The sequence below is a fragment of the Festucalex cinctus genome, chromosome 3, assembly GCF_051991245.1.
Source record: "Festucalex cinctus isolate MCC-2025b chromosome 3, RoL_Fcin_1.0, whole genome shotgun sequence".
Taxonomy (NCBI): domain Eukaryota; kingdom Metazoa; phylum Chordata; class Actinopteri; order Syngnathiformes; family Syngnathidae; genus Festucalex; species Festucalex cinctus.
This window is the reverse complement of record NC_135413.1, coordinates 29,119,239-29,134,994: the sequence shown is the minus strand read 5'-3', so window position 1 is coordinate 29,134,994 and position 15,756 is coordinate 29,119,239. Positions and strand designations below refer to the sequence as shown.

General features: G+C 38.2%; 1 protein-coding gene and 1 long non-coding RNA gene across 4 annotated transcripts in view; one reads left to right on the top strand and one right to left on the bottom strand.

Annotated features, from left to right (window-relative positions):
- Positions 1-4,785: 4,785 nt before the first annotated feature.
- LOC144016361 (DENN domain-containing protein 2A) overlaps positions 4,786-15,756 on the bottom strand; it is a 38,944-nt gene continuing 27,973 nt past the window's right edge. For all 3 annotated transcript variants that reach the window (XM_077517387.1, XM_077517388.1, XM_077517389.1), the window contains 14 exons: positions 15,236-15,329; positions 15,088-15,138; positions 14,815-14,996; positions 13,626-13,735; positions 13,162-13,231; positions 11,502-11,579; positions 9,536-9,676; positions 9,300-9,448; positions 7,220-7,397; positions 6,939-6,980; positions 6,724-6,829; positions 5,916-6,209; positions 5,059-5,145; positions 4,786-4,923 (listed from right to left, as the gene is read on the bottom strand). In XM_077517387.1, coding sequence (XP_077373513.1) covers positions 4,892-4,923; positions 5,059-5,145; positions 5,916-6,209; positions 6,724-6,829; positions 6,939-6,980; positions 7,220-7,397; positions 9,300-9,448; positions 9,536-9,676; positions 11,502-11,579; positions 13,162-13,231; positions 13,626-13,735; positions 14,815-14,996; positions 15,088-15,138; positions 15,236-15,329 — 1,614 coding nt within the window. In that variant the 3' untranslated portion in view covers positions 4,786-4,891. The remainder of the gene's footprint in view (positions 4,924-5,058; positions 5,146-5,915; positions 6,210-6,723; positions 6,830-6,938; positions 6,981-7,219; positions 7,398-9,299; positions 9,449-9,535; positions 9,677-11,501; positions 11,580-13,161; positions 13,232-13,625; positions 13,736-14,814; positions 14,997-15,087; positions 15,139-15,235; positions 15,330-15,756) is intronic.
- Positions 6,665-7,359, top strand: LOC144016367 (uncharacterized). The gene is made up of 3 exons (XR_013282895.1): positions 6,665-6,861; positions 6,948-6,991; positions 7,231-7,359. It is a non-coding gene; the product is annotated as an uncharacterized LOC144016367 (long non-coding RNA).

Genomic DNA, 15,756 nt, shown 5'->3' with positions numbered 1-15,756 from the left:
CTTCATGTAAATATGATCTGCATTACAAATATACATTTTCATACTGGCTGCAGCTTCGCATCAAAAGGTTTACTATCGGTCCACTGGACATGATCATAAACTATTAGTGTGCTGCTTGGCACTCACAAAGTCAAACTGTCCGGCAGGTTAATTAACCGAAAGAACTCCGCTCTCCACAAACACGCACACACACACGTCAAGCGTGGTCCTACATTTACCCCCAGCGAGGCCCCTCTTGCCTGGATCCGCTCAACGGGATAATCCACCCCCCCCAAGCTGGTGCTGCGGTAACACAACTGCTTACCCAGTCGAAACAAACAAAGTCATAGTGACCAGGAAAAAAAGAAAGATTGGAAAATATCCCATCACATATAAAATACATGTGATGAAAACCATCACTGGGAAAAAGGTCAATTGGATTTCAGGCAAAATGAATGTTCATTCTCATTTTCGCTCACGGAGACTTTTTTTTTCTTTTTTTTTGTGGTTGTTTTATTGTTTGTCTCTAGAGTTCGTAACCTGCACTAATCAGCTGAGGAATGTAAATGTAAATATGGCGACGGTATGGGATCAGGCTGGAATGGATGGAAAGTCGTGGTGAGAGGTTTCCCAGACCAGCGGGGCGGTTTTGTTGCCTTTTTTTTTTTTTTTTGCTGAGTGCACACAAATATGGCAGGTGTTATGAAAAATTGTCCTTGAAATGACGATGAACATTTGTTGAAAAGACAACACGATGATGTGATCTTATTTTTTATTTTTTGCCATGATTGGTCCGTTTCCTACTTCTCAGCACAGGTGATGTCATCATCAGTCGACAGCAAGTAGAAAAATTACTTTTTAAAGGTATTAATTGCACATGAGAAATAACGAAGTTACCACATTAATTATCGACAAAATATGAACTTGTTACTGCTGAAAATGGCTCAGTGAGTCAAGTATCCCTTTAAACATCCCTATTTATTCGGAATAAAACCTGTGCCTCATTTTTTTTTTTCACTTCAGACCTACTCTCTATTTTAACGTTGGCCAGAATGGTGACAGTTTTTATGTTTTGGATATTATTTGGTGTAAAGCAATACAGACCACTGGTACTACTAGACGCTGGACACAACCGGTTGAGCAAAACAAAACAATTTCTTTTCGCGTGTCCGCCTGAAAAAACAAAAACAAAACACAAGTACACGAAGACGGCAATGAAGGGGGGTTATTACCAAGTCTTTGTTGTACAAGGCTCACATGCGAGCCATCATTCTTCTTCATTCTCATGCGAGCCGAGGAGGAATGATCGCTATGTGGGATGAGCGCAGTGCAGTGGCGTCTCAGAGCGACTTCTTCTTTTACACCCCCACGCCCGTCGCACGCAGACACGAACAAACACATTTCAAAAAAAGAAAATAAATCAACAAAAAAAAACATTTCCATTCCTCAACGGCTCGACAGCTGTATTCTTTACCCCCCCCCCCCCCCCCCCCCCCCCCCCGTCACCCTGCGCCATCCCACCTGTTGCACCGGCTACAACACACACTCCCGTCAGCTGCCCTGCGGGACGCCATCAAGCACACAACTTGTGAAGCTTGGAACCTTGACTGACAATACTCACACTCGACCTTTTCAGTTGCAGCTGTAGCAACTGCCATGTTCGCCGTAACATGAGGTCGATCATACAGGCTAGCTGTTATTCATTATACATTGTGCGTATATTGATTATGACGTCAAACACTCGTAAAATATCTGTTGCTTTATCAAGTTACACCAACTGAAACAACAACGCTAGTTTTGTTAGCTCGTCTGTGGTGTTTCTGCATTACATGTTAGCATTAAGCTAGCAAGATTTGTCATGTATAGTTTGGTTAAACGTGTACTTTTCTGCTGCACTTTTTTCTTGAAGAATTGCTCATCGTGAGTTCCGTTGCCACCAGTAGCGCTCATAACTCGATACTTTTGGCCCACAAATAAAAAAAATTGGGCGATGAATTACTAATATCTCTAAAACTCTAGTATTAGTATTATAGTAGTGTTATCACTAGTATTATTTAGCAGTTAAGACATCTTTTATGCTCATGCAACAGTTAAGTAACACTTCATTCATTTTTTCTATTATTTGAAAATAATTGTTGTTTATATCAACAACTCAGTCACTTTAACTTGAATGGATATTTAAATCCCTGTAATTCACTCAAATGCATCGAATTTTAAAACTGGTTATTTGCTGATTTTTGTTGTCTTTAAAGCACAGCATGGAGTTTGTGATAAGTTTAAAATGTGTATTTCGTCATGCTTTAATTTGTGAACTACAATAGAAATATACATGACTTAGCAATATTTTATATAACAAAATTGAGAAATATTTTTCAGTTAGTATAGTGTGATAATGTTTTACGAGATATTAGTTTAGTTGTTTTTGTTTTGTTTTGGGTTTTTTAGGCTGGCACTTTAAATTCCATTACAGTCTCCCCAAACTTTATTGACAAAACGGTAATACACAAAATAACGTGTTATGGTGTAGTACTGTACTTACATTGACAAAATAAAAATACAATTGAAACGGACGACTGTACCTGGCTGACTAAACTGACCTGAAGCTCACGAGTTTGTTTGTTTTTTATTTGTTTGAAATGAACGACCACCACGACTGCTTCCCTCATCATTACTTGATCCGCCATTATTGCGCCAGCCGCAGGTGTTTTAATTAAGTACGTCACATCAAGCGCCGGCGCGGGAATGCTATGAATTCTGGGAATTTTACGCCACGGCACGCAAATAAGGACAACCCAAATAGTTCTCTCAAAGTTGACACGGCTCACTTTAACCACAAAAGAAATGACGTGAATCCATAATAAAGTAGTCAACAAAAAAAATCCCAGCCGAGTCACAACAAGTCAACTCGCCGCGGAGACTTTAAAATGTGTGAAATTCCATCTTAAAATTTAGAGTATTCTTGGAATGTTGTCCTCGACGGTGAAAGGGAATCACCATGAGCGTGAAAATAAGTTCAAACAGTGGCTTCCCGTCACATTTGAGAAACTTTATAATGGTCAAGGTAAGTGTGTAAAAAAAGCGCTATGGAGATCTTACCTGTTGGGGAGTCCTCGCAGGTGGGAGCAAGCAACAGTTGGCTAACTTCTCCTCTTCTCTTTTGTTTTTCTTTTTATTGTTGTTGCTGCCGAGCCAACTTGCCGGTGGCGCTTGTTTGAAGCGGAGAGCAGGGCAGGAATTTGTGGAATTAGCCGTGGTATGACATGAAGCCCGGAAAAAAAGCCGCAGAAAAGACCGCGGGAGGGGAGGCACGTCTGACCCGCCACCGCGTCATCGCGGAGGGGGTGAGGAAGAGGGAGGGGTCGGGAGGGGGGAGAGGGAGGCAGTTCCATTGTGTGAATGCTGAGAGTCAAAACATTCGCACTAAGGTGGACAAAATATCTTTCGTGATATTATGATGTTATTGTTGAGAGTCAATGTGAATGTTTCATTATTATTATTATTATTATTATTATTTGAAGCGCATACATACATACATATTACTTAATGTGAATGATTGTCTCATCATTAACACAATGCAGAAAATCAAGCATATACACAAGATCAATGCTCAGTACATCAGTGATGCAGTAAGTCAAAATTATGTTTGTGTTAATATATGTTAAATAGTCAATATAGGCCTGTCAATGTACCTGTAGTATGTTTGTAGGTTTGTTTTTTGTCCAACTATTTTTCTATTTTTGTTTTCCATATTATTTTCCAGAATATTATATTTTAAATGTATGTTGAAGTATATTTTTCCCTCTCAGGACATGCTTCTCATCCCTGGGAGGCCCTTTTCTTTTTTCTTTTTCTTTTTTTCCTGCTAATTGTGTGAACTAATGGGACCTCCCAGTGGTGACTCTAGGAATCACTGCCCTGCCCTCCAGAAGCATACCGAATAGATCTGGTTCATCGACCTCAGAGCAGGATGTCCAACAGATTTAAATGACGTTGCATATATTGTATGCAGATGTATAATCCCTCTTCTAGATCAGTATGGGTCGACCTAAAGATTTAATATCATTTTTTGAAAGCTGTGTCGAACGACCAAAACTGCAAGCAAATAAACTGCTTTTGAAAGGATGCAATAAAACAATGGCAATGCCTGTTTTCAGTCTGCGTTCCAATATATTGTTTACAAAAAGTGAGGAAAAGCCTTCGAGAACATCTGAAATTTATTGAGTTCTGTCAGAATTTAAAAATCAGTTTGTGTGTACCCTGCCTTGAACATAAACCATTGCAGCCCAAATGAAGGCATCACTCATCTAAAATAAATTTACTTTTTTTTTTTTATAAAGTTCCATTCTCAAAGGTGAAGGCAAACTTATCGCGACTGATTGACCTACCACACAAACACGCATCATCTTCACACATCCTTCCATCTTTTGATGCGTTAACATTCATTTTCTGCTCGTCTTCACATTTTCTTCCTCTGCCCTTCATTTGGTTGCTCATCCCTACTCGGATCATAAACATACAAAAACAGTTAATTTACTTGAACGAGTGGTACGTGCACCCAACAAACCAAGTCAAGATCTTGTTAAATAGAGTCTATGAACAAACTACAGGAGTTTTCTTTACATACACACACAAAAGTGAGATTAAGTTGACTTAAAAAAAAAAAAACAGAATATAAATTAAATGGAAGCCTCCTGTTGAAGAAGAAGTTGTAGTAGTTTCAAAACTTCTGTAGCAAATAGTTGGAATGTATGAGTTGCCTGGAAAGTTACTGAAATATTTACAGCTGTGCATTGAAAGGTCATGTGATACGAGTTCACACAAAACTTTATTCAAATTTAAGGCTCCTCCTTTCACTTGAAAGCTACCCATTCGTTTTTAACCCCATCTTCTTTCGTCATCATGTTTGCAAGTGTCACTTTTTGGAGAGGAATTTCATCTTGTTTCCTTAAAAAGAAAAAAAAGAAAAAAATCAGAAAAGAGTGCAACACTAAAACAGATTCTGAAAGGTTTTAAAATTTATACTGTCGGACCCTCAAGTTACATCTCATTAAAAGGATCTGCCACGAATAAAAGTCTCACCTAAACCTTTTAAGAACTTGTTGACTCCTCGCTGCTCACTGCCAGGAAGTGAGTCAAGATACTCCTGCGCTCGCACCTCAAACAGACCTGGAGGAGGAAGGACATGATTGATCAGGTTTTGTGTCAAGGGAAAAAAAAGAAAAAAAAAAGGAATTCTACAATTACCTGAGGCTCAGAGCTAAACATGACTACACTCACAAGCTCACTAACACAATAAACTAAGTCGGCCGTCTAATTCTTGTCTAAAAAGATATTTGCATTGCAAAATCACAGGGCTAAAGCAGTATTGACAAACAAACTTTGAGCTGAGGGAACCTCACTCCATTCCACTGGTCTGTTTTGGTCTTAGGATTTTCACTAAGTTGTAATATACATTTTTGACGACAGAAGTATATTTCAAGAAAAGATTCGATTCTACCACCAAACCAGCTAAAACAAAGTAAACCTGTCCTTAAGCAGTAGTATTGGTGCTCTAACTTTGCCATGCTAGGGAACCTCATTCCATTCCAACAGTCTGATAAAAGTTTGTTGCAATATGCAAATTCCTTTCTGACAAAGGTGTGTGTTCCAAAACAGAGATGATGCAGAAGTACTGGCATGCTAATTTCACCATCTAAGGGAACCTAACTCAATTCTTTCAGTCAGTTGTCAGTATATATATTGTTTTTTCCACAATAAAAACTTCAAAGGTAAGTATTCCAAGATGCTTATTCTTGGTAAAGCCAGGCTACTGATAATGGAAGACACATATATAGTTGCGACTGTATAACAAACTATACACTAACTTTGACGATCTAGGGAGCCTCATTCCTTTCCATTCGTGAGTGTTGGGTTGTCGGTATTCATTGTTATAGTACCTCTGAGGCCCTGCCTGCGCAGCTCCCTCTCCTGGATGAAACCTGTAAACATCTGTGTCTCCATGAACACCTCCAGGAACCTCCTCAAACTCTTGGAGGTGACCGCCTTCCGAAAGGCCTCCCGTTGAAAGGAAGAGGAGGAGGAGGAGGAGGAGGGACTGAACGAAGTGGGAGACGCAACGGATGAGTCGTCCTCACGCTCGGACCCACCCATGAAGAGCGAATAATGGCCGACCATTTCCACGAAGAAGCGCACAAAGGCCTCTGACACCACTGTGCTGAGGGAGCTGGAGTCTGCGAGGAGAGATAGATGAGAAAAGAAACGAGGTGACGTGGAATGTGTAATATGGAGAAGTGGTGAACAGTAACTTTGGCCGCCTCGGGAGCCCCATTCCAACAGCCTGTGTTGGTATTGTATAACTTTTCATACAAATATTTCTTATTTTTAGAAGACATGAAGTTAAGATTAAATCCTACATCACTTGAGGTTCAGAGCTAAAAAGTTTCACATTAACATACACAAGATATCTGTAACTTAAAGTCCAACCTACTGATTGTTGTCGAGAAATATAACCATACCAAAATTACGGGGATGAATATGGGTTGAAACGTTAACTTTGCCAATTCAGAGCACAATCAAACTGTAATACAATTAAGTGCTGGCTACTTATTCTGATTTATATGAGCATAGCAAAAGTATGGGGACGCACAATTATGAGCGCCAATTTTGCCATCTTAGGGAACCTTACTCCACTACACCACCAAAAAAAAAAAAAAAAAAAAAAAAGAAGGCTAAATAGTCACCCACCACTGAGCAGGTCTCCTTTGTCCGAGGCCAGTTCCCTCCTCTTCTCCAGTACATGTTCCAGAGCTGCCTGCAGCTTGTGGGGGAGAATGGAGTCCTCGTCGTCCATCTGTAGGGTGAAAAAAATAAAATAAAAATGAAGTAAGTGAAACCACGCAACATTCTGCTCCAATCAGTTATTAGCACATTTTGGCTGCTGTGTCTTTATGTAACGCTACCTGTCGTAGGAAGCGGCTGTTACCGAGATCGACCACCAGGACCTGCGAGAGATGTAAGTTTGATTTTCAAACCTGTATTGCACATTGTAAATGCATTGCACATAAGTTAATTAAAATTATACTAAATGTTGGGGCGAAATGTACCATTAGAGGGAGCCGCTGTGCCACTTTGACAACAACTAGTACAAATGACTCTATTTCCTGTAACTATTGTTCATAATGGTCAAGGACTTAGCACAAAAAAAAAAAAAAAAAAAGCCTTCCTTGTCCTTTGTTCTTACCTCCTCTATAGGAAGCTCTTTAAGTCGAGGCAGCGAGCTGGAGAGCAGGCCGACGATGAAGGGGGTCGGCGTGCACACGATATCCAACATGGATGGCGGCAGCACGGGAATATACGTGTGCTGCCAGGTGAACGGGTAGAGCAGAGCCACCACAGCGTGGCAACACTGCGACAAGGTGCTGACGAGACACAACAAGGAACCATGAGATGTGCCACATATATGACATGTGACATTTACATGATATCGTTTGGGATATTAGCAATTTATGGTGTGTTTTCCAAAGTTACATTTGGCCATATAAATGCATTTTTATTTTTCATTTATTTATTTATTTATGTATTTATGTATTTATTTATTTTTAGATACATTGTAGGTCATTGGTGTGCTAGTTGGAGGCCTTTTTGTATTTTTTTCCATTATAAAAGTAAATTTGATGAAATTGTATTGTTGTGATAGGTTCCAGCTCACCCAAGACCCAAATGAGTGCAAGCACTATTGAAATTGGATGAACAGTGATCGTATTGGTAATTGTTGTGGCAAAATAATAATAATAATAATAATAATAATAATAATTAGTGCAATTGCACGTTTCTACCACTAGATAGCGATAGACTACCCTGGCTGAATGTACCTCAGTGTGAAGGGGAAAAAAAAAAAATGTATTTGTGCAACTGTTGGACTGTTAGTATGAGTGGAATGTTTTGCTCGGAAAAAAAAAGCCCAGCAGCACACAGCTCGCTTCATCTGCTCTCATTTAATTTATTAAAAAAATATATATGATTGATGAGACCAAGGTTCCATGGTCGCTTATGAAAATATGCAACGACACTGATACTCTGAAAATAAAGTTGGCATCGAAGGAGAATGAAGTAAAAAAAAAATGCTAATTGTTGCAAGAAAAAAAAAAAGTATTTTACGAGAATATTTTGGTGGGGGAAGGAGAAGGGAATTGTAATTTAGGAGATTAAAGAGAAATTCTATTTTCAGAAATGAATGATTAAAACAATTGCTTCAGTGGGATTATTTCTAAACCTCGTGAAAAGACATTTCTCAAAAATAATGTATTCTCGTAAAATAATTTTCTAACAAATTCTGATTTTCTTTTTATTAAAAAACAAATCATTTTTGTCATAATTGTAACTTTTTTCTATTTCGATTGTGTAATCTGTTCAGATGATCTCAACACAAAAAAAACTATAATAGTTTCTTTTTGTGATATGAGATCACCGTTTTTTGACGAAAAAAGGAACACATTTATTAAATACAATTTATATTATATCTCATAAGATTGTGATTTTTTTTTTACCTCCCTGAAATACACAATTAATTGTCATAAAATTGCATCTCATTTCTCACAAGAAAAAAAATACAATACAATTTATTCATTAAATATATTAATTGTTACTGGAAAAATTCAATTAAAACATACTTAACTTTTACTGTAATTTTACTCTTACAATAATTGTAAGGATTATATATATTTTTTTTAGAAAAACATGTATTTCTTGTAAGGTTATGTATTAAAAAAATATATATATTTGTCATAATTTTTTTTCTTTAAAAAAAAAAAAAAGTGTTTTTTTTTCCCCCAAAAAAGGGTTAAAGCTTCCAAAAGCTACAAATTAAAAAAAAAAAAAAAAAAAAAAAGGTTCTTTTAGTATGTGCATTCCTGTGTGGCCCTAATCTTCCTCTCCAGAGACGTGATATTACAAGACCTGTATTTTTTGATGTGCGTTTCTCACATCTGAAGCACGTTGTTTTCATTAAATCCCGATTAAATGAGCTGCTGCCACTGAAGCTGAACCAGGTGTGGCACAGCTGGGGGCCAATGTGCTCCTATAACGGCTGCGGCCTTTTAAAAAGCTCGAGCTAGTTGTGTGGCCGCGTGAATCTTTCTACTCTGGCAGCCATGACCGTTTCCAAAGAAGGCGGCATTGTTCCCCGGGCAACCGTATAACACCGCGGCATTCCTTCCTCTCACACGTTCTTTAGAATTTGTTTGTCCACTGTGAAGAATCTGACACGCCGTTCTTCAGTTCAAACAGATTAGCTCATGCATCTCACGGACGAAGAGTCCAACCTGAGTTTGTCTGCGGTGAAGATGACCCGGCGCTCGAGAAGCAGGGAGGCAAACACTCGCAGGAGCAGGCGCAGACTCAACGAGGAGAAGAGACACTCGAAATCGACATGTTCCAGTCGGGAATCGGACGGCCGGCACAGCTCGATCACCTGTGGCCGGGAAGACGGGGGTGGGAGGTCACGACTGGATGTGATGGTGATGTGAAAACCGCCGACTCATGGCTGCATCTCGCTCACCTCTGTCCCGGAGCCCGGGAGGAAGTTCTTGACACTGATGGTCCTTCCAGGAGCAGGAAAAGGAGCCTCCATGATGCCTCTCATAAAAGGCTGCACCAGCGCAGGCGAGATGGCTCTCCTCTTCTCCACCTCGTCCAGGATCTGAAAGCAATTGGCATTTCCGGTTTAAAACAAATCAAATAATCAATATCAAATCCATGTTCCTTTTCAAGCTCAATATCGATTCATAAAACCATCAATCGATTATTGTGGGAATGCTGAAGCATTCCCACATATGTTATTGTGATTTTTATTCTCCACACTTTTTTGCCGCGTAACAACTCCCACATAATCCTTCCAATTTACACTGTTCAAATTACAACTAGCTTCAAAAATGCACGCCTCCTGGGGTATATATTGTCTGATTCCACATTACTTAAAGTATTTGCACAATTTAACGTTCAATATCAACTTATCCTCATTCATTTTCAATGGGACAGACATTGAAATTTTTCTAAGTATCACTTTTCACGCCCACTTCATTACATATAACTTATCATCATTACCACGTGTCTGATACTGCTCGGTGGCACAGTTGGTGAAATGCATTGTCCAGTAACCAGGGGGTCATAACTTATTTCTCAATTCATTCCACATGCATTCAAAATCTTAGCATTCTGCTTTCAGCATTCCCACGCAATTTCACCAGAAATTGCACTTTGTCTAGTTGTGATTTTTATTCTCCACACTTTTTTTTTTTTTGCCGCGTTCAAATTTCAACTTGCTTCAAAAAATTCACACTTCCCTGGGTATATATCGTCTGATTCTACATTACTTACAGTATTCGCACAATTTAACGTTAAATATCAACTTTTCCCCCCATTCATTTTCAATGGGATGGACAGTGAACTTTTTTAAGTATCACTTTCCACGCCCACTTCCATACATATAACTTATCATCATTAGCAGGTGACGATACTGCTCGGTGGCATAGTTGGTAAAGTTCATTGTCCAGTAACCAGGAGGTCATAATTTCATAATTTATCTCTCAATTTACTACTATAAGCATTCCACATGCATTCAAATGTTAGCATTCAGCTTTCAGCATTCCCACACAATTTCTCCAGAAATCGCACTTAGTATAGTTTTATATATCTCTTCTTTTTCCCATAAATTATGAAAATCCATTTTTTTTTGTATCTTAAAGACAATTCAGAAGCTTCTAAATGTATATTTACAACTATTGAATTAGATTAGGAAAATATTGCAGATGTCAACTTGTGATTATAACGTGCTATTTTCATTAATAAACTAAATGATTTGGCCAGTTACTGCCCGCGCAAAATTTAATTAGGAATTTAATATTTGTGGAGTTTTTATCATGTCATTGACATTTAAGAAGAATTGATACGCAATATCAATATCGGATTGAATTGAAGTGAATCAAATTGAATTGGGACAAAAATTAGTCCTAATTTCCATTTCTTTTCTTCTTTCTTTTTTTTTTTATTATTTATTTATTTTTTTTTATTTTTTTATTTTATTTATTTTTTTTAAGAATTTAATTTCCATTACATTTCAATGGTCTGTCACCCTTTCCAAATGAAATTTACAATGTTTACAGCACAATCACTAGACTGTTTCATCATGAAGTGGTTGCAGAAGTTTGAACAAAGCTGCAAAAGCGCAAGACCACTTCAAGGACATATTGACTCGCCACTTTAATGAAGCAATGGTGTGCGTAAACAGACATTTTGAAGTGGGAATGCCTGTAAATCTTTCGTTTCCACTGTCGGAAAAAACCGCAGCAGCTGAGCACACACGCGCGCCTCCGTGCTGGAGCCTCAACTACAAGGCTAGCCAGGGGAACGAGACCGCACACGGGGGCGGCTGGGGCTCAGAGGGTGGTCATGCTGGTTCTCCTGTAAGTGCAAGCATTTATTTTATTTTTTTGGGTGTTTTTGGCGTGCGCTTGCTTGGACTGTACCTTGGAGAAGAGGTCAAAGCAGCCCAAGCGGCTGACGATGCAGTAGACCTCGGGGAGCCGACGGCCTTTACCGCTGGGCTGGAGAGAAACGGGAGGGATGGACAGAAAATGTTAGCGTTCGAAAATGAATGTGTCTCATGGCTGTTTAAGGATCACAGCAATGAAAAATGGATTAATGACAATATGATTCTTATGTAGGAGCTGTGCTTTATACACATGACAAGTTAACATCTAGAGTAGAAGTAACTGCTATTGGTGGAAAATAAGAAGTAACCCCAGCCGTAAGTGGCAAAATAAATAAATAAATAAATAATTTTCAATTACATAAATATGCCACAAGATGGCAGCAAAGCACTTAAAACTGACAGGGTCATAAACACCAAAACCACACATCTAGCATGTACACAATTCTGAACGGATGTTACATAAATAGCTGCATTTCATAGTTTTTTTTTATTCAGTAGAAACAAAACACCTTTTACATGAGTCTCATCAATAGTTTTAACTAGCATTCAACTAGCTAAATAAAAGCTAGCTAAATAAACCTCCCACAAACTGTGTGACATCACACGTGGACAAAAATGAGCACGCGCATATTACACGTTTAGCATCTGTATACAATAATAAATGATACAATTTACTATATGTACTACAAGTGTCAGCATTGGAAACAAATAAGAACAACAATATTCCACAAGATGGCGCCTAAGTATTCATTTTTGTTTTGGCCAGAGCACAAAAACTGCGAAAAGGCAAGCTTTTCAGCTAATATGCGAATATGCGAATGACGAAGTGCAAATATGCACTGTACAGTGTTGGTATTCCTGTACCACATGCGTGCCAGGTTTATCTAAGTTGTATTAAAAAAAAAAAAAAAAAAAAATCCACTCAAACTTTTATATTGTGAGTTCTTACACATTTGGGACTGACTGTGACCATATTCGATAATACAACCATTAAAATATAGAGTGTTATTTTCTCATTCACTGCCAGTCATTATAGAAAATTTTTACATTTCCAATACTCACGTGATATTACATTCAATAATTATATATAAACCGAATCTACCAAATAACAGAATAGACTCCCTACTTTTTGTCCCGTCCCGTTCTTTTATAATTGACAGCAGAAAAATGTAGGTTTGCCAAAATACAGCCATTTCTCCCATGGACTCTGAAACTGTGTTTATTTCCTATAAAATGGGGCAATGATGTCATCTACTGGTGGTTGGGCATCAGTAAAGTTGTTTCCAAGTTTGATATTTACAGTGGAGCATGCTCAGATTCGCCCCCATTTAGCACCGCTCTAAAAAATACAATTGACAAGTATACTTGTCAAAGGCAGTGAATGAGTTAAGAGAGCAATTTTAAATTCAAAAACACAAATAATTCTTTCCACACTATAAGTCTTTATTGATCCTGTTTCACGTGTTGTGTAAAGTGCATTGCTCGCAATTGTTGTGAAAGTCCAAAACAAATATAGTTCAGTTCTTTAGGGCGACTTCCATTTTGCAAAACTCCTGGAAATGACCCTAAAATGACCTCTTCAGACCCAAAAGTGATTCCTTACTAGTCCAATGCTAGGAAAGAAAATCTGGCCTGCTGGCGTAGCCGTCATTTATGTGTCAATTAGGAAAAGTTAGTGAGACATAAGTACGTACCAGTAATCGTCTGCAGTAGCCAAATCGGCGACTTCCATCCTCGCCGGTCAGCACAAATGAGAATGTCTCACTAGAGATATGAAAGAAAATCACATGATGGGACTTATTTAAAGCATTTTAACACATCTTAGTATTAGTACAAGTAATTCATTGATCTGTGATGACCTGATCTGCTGGTATGTAGGTGTGTGACCCCTTCACCCATGTATCATTTACTTGCAGCTAATTATTAGCCACGGCCGTCTGGGCCTGTCTGTCAAAACAATGTGAGCCTTGAGCCGCTTCAACTGAAACCTACCAGAAAGAAAGGTGCTCTTGCAACATGAAACTAAGTGTGGGTTCCAAATTCACGTGATCACGACAGCTTTTCAGCGCATCCACCTTCAAAGATGTGCAGGGTCGTTTCCAGTTTGCATGTTAGCCAGTTGCCACCACGCTAACTAGCAACGCACGCCATGACTGACCTGGGGAAGTTGTCGACAGGCGCCCAGTCTTTGGCGTCGGGGAAGCAGAATTGAGGGATGACCTTCAGCTGGTCCTCTGTCTCCCGCATGAACTTGAAGCTGCGTTCGAGCTGGATTGGAAAAATGCAACAACGTTATCATTATATTTTCTCAAAAGAGCGCTGGTAATAGCATCAGTCTTTTTTTTTTTTTTGATAAGCGGTTTCACTGCCAACGCAAGTTACTGCACCAAAACTGTTGCGGTGGTTGAGTGGTGAATGGAAATTGGAGAATTTGCTTAATTTTCTCCCCCCAAGAAAAATACTGTATCTGCAGTGTGGAAAGTCTGTTTTTTTTGTTGTTGTTTTAAGTAGGCTTTTTTTAGGTTCAGAAAAGATTTTTTTTTAAACAATTTTAAATAAAATAATCACATGTAAGGAAGAGCATTAGAGCCATTGAAGAGGGGGAAAAAAGGTTGGCAAGATTCTGACTTTATTCTCAGAATTCTGACTTTAAAGTCTGAATTCTGACTTCATTAGTGCTAATATTATTCTCACTTTTTCTCACTTTAAAGTCAGAATTCTGAGATTAAAGTCAGAGAATAAAGTCAGAATTCTCACTTTAAAGTCAAAATTGTGACTTTATTCTCAGAATTCTCACTTTGATCACAAAATACTGAATTTAATTTCAGAATGCTGATTTTTAATCTCAGATTTCTTACTTTAAAGTGAGAATAATATTAACACAAATAAAGTCAGAATTCAGACTTTATTATATTTTCTCACTTTTTCTCACTTGAAAGTCAGAATTCTGAGAAATAAGTCAGAATTCTGAGATTAAAGTCAGAATTCTGTGATCAAAGTAAGAATTCTGAGAATAAAGTCAGAATTATTACTTTAAATTCAGAATTCTGAGATTAAAGTCAGAATTATTACTTTAAATTCAGAATTCTGAGATTAAAGTCAGAACTCTGACTTTAAAATGAGAATTCTAAGAATAAAATGAGAATCCTGTCAAACCATTTTTCAATTGTTATTAATAATACTACTACTACTACTACTACTACTACTACTAATAATAATAATAATAATAATAATAATAATAATAATAATGATTTCATAACCCAATTCTTTCCAGACCTCTAATTGGCTGAACTCATGTTTGCATGTTTGTTTGTTTTGTTTTTTTCCGCAAATACTGTCTTGCTTACTTTGAGAGGGAACTGCTGCGTGACTTCCGGCAGATAAGGAACTCCAGCTTTGGTCTTGTGGAGGGCCACCACAATGAAGTACTCAAAGAGTTTTCTGTCCTCCATGAGATCCCTGTCCAAGGTCCGGTACCGCCCCGTCTGCCTCAGCATGGACTGGATCGACACCAGCCTCTGGCTATGAGCTAAAAAAAACAGCAATAATAATTAAAAAAAAAACAAAAAAACACATGAGATAGAAAAGACACCCATGTCTTTCTGAGTTATGTTTCTTACCTTTGAGTTTCTCCTCCGTGTCACTTTCTGACTCACTGTTATCGTCGGTTACTACATTAAAAAAATAAAAATAAATAAATAAATAAAATAAAAAAGGCAACATGAAACAACTCTCCCACAAAAATCAAACTTTTAAGTAAAGCCTCACCTCTCCCTGAGCTGGACTCGGTGGACTGCGACACCTTTTTCATGCGCTTTTTCCCTCTCCGAGCCTCGAAGATGCCATTGATTTTCATCACCATCTGGAGGAGGTCAACAAAATGGATCTAACTGATCTAATAAACAAAGTCTCCCAGGCTCCAACTCGTGATTTCAATGAAGCCTCTAAGGAAGCGATTTCCTGGCATGCACTTTAGAAAACAAAACAAAAAGTTAGTCAGGTAGTCAATTTGTTAGATATGGTATTGTTATATTTATTGTGTTTTATGTTTAAAGGGATACTTGACTCATTGAGCCATTTTCAGCAGTAAAAAGTTAATATTTTGTCTATAATTAATGTGATAACTTCATTATTTTTCATGTACAATAAACACCTTTAAAAAGTAATTTTTCTACTTGCTGTCGATTGATGATGACATCACCTGTGCTGAGGAAGTAGGTAACGACCAATCATGGCTCAGTTTGTTGACCAACCTCAGAAAACAGGTGAACCATGACTGGCCGTTACCT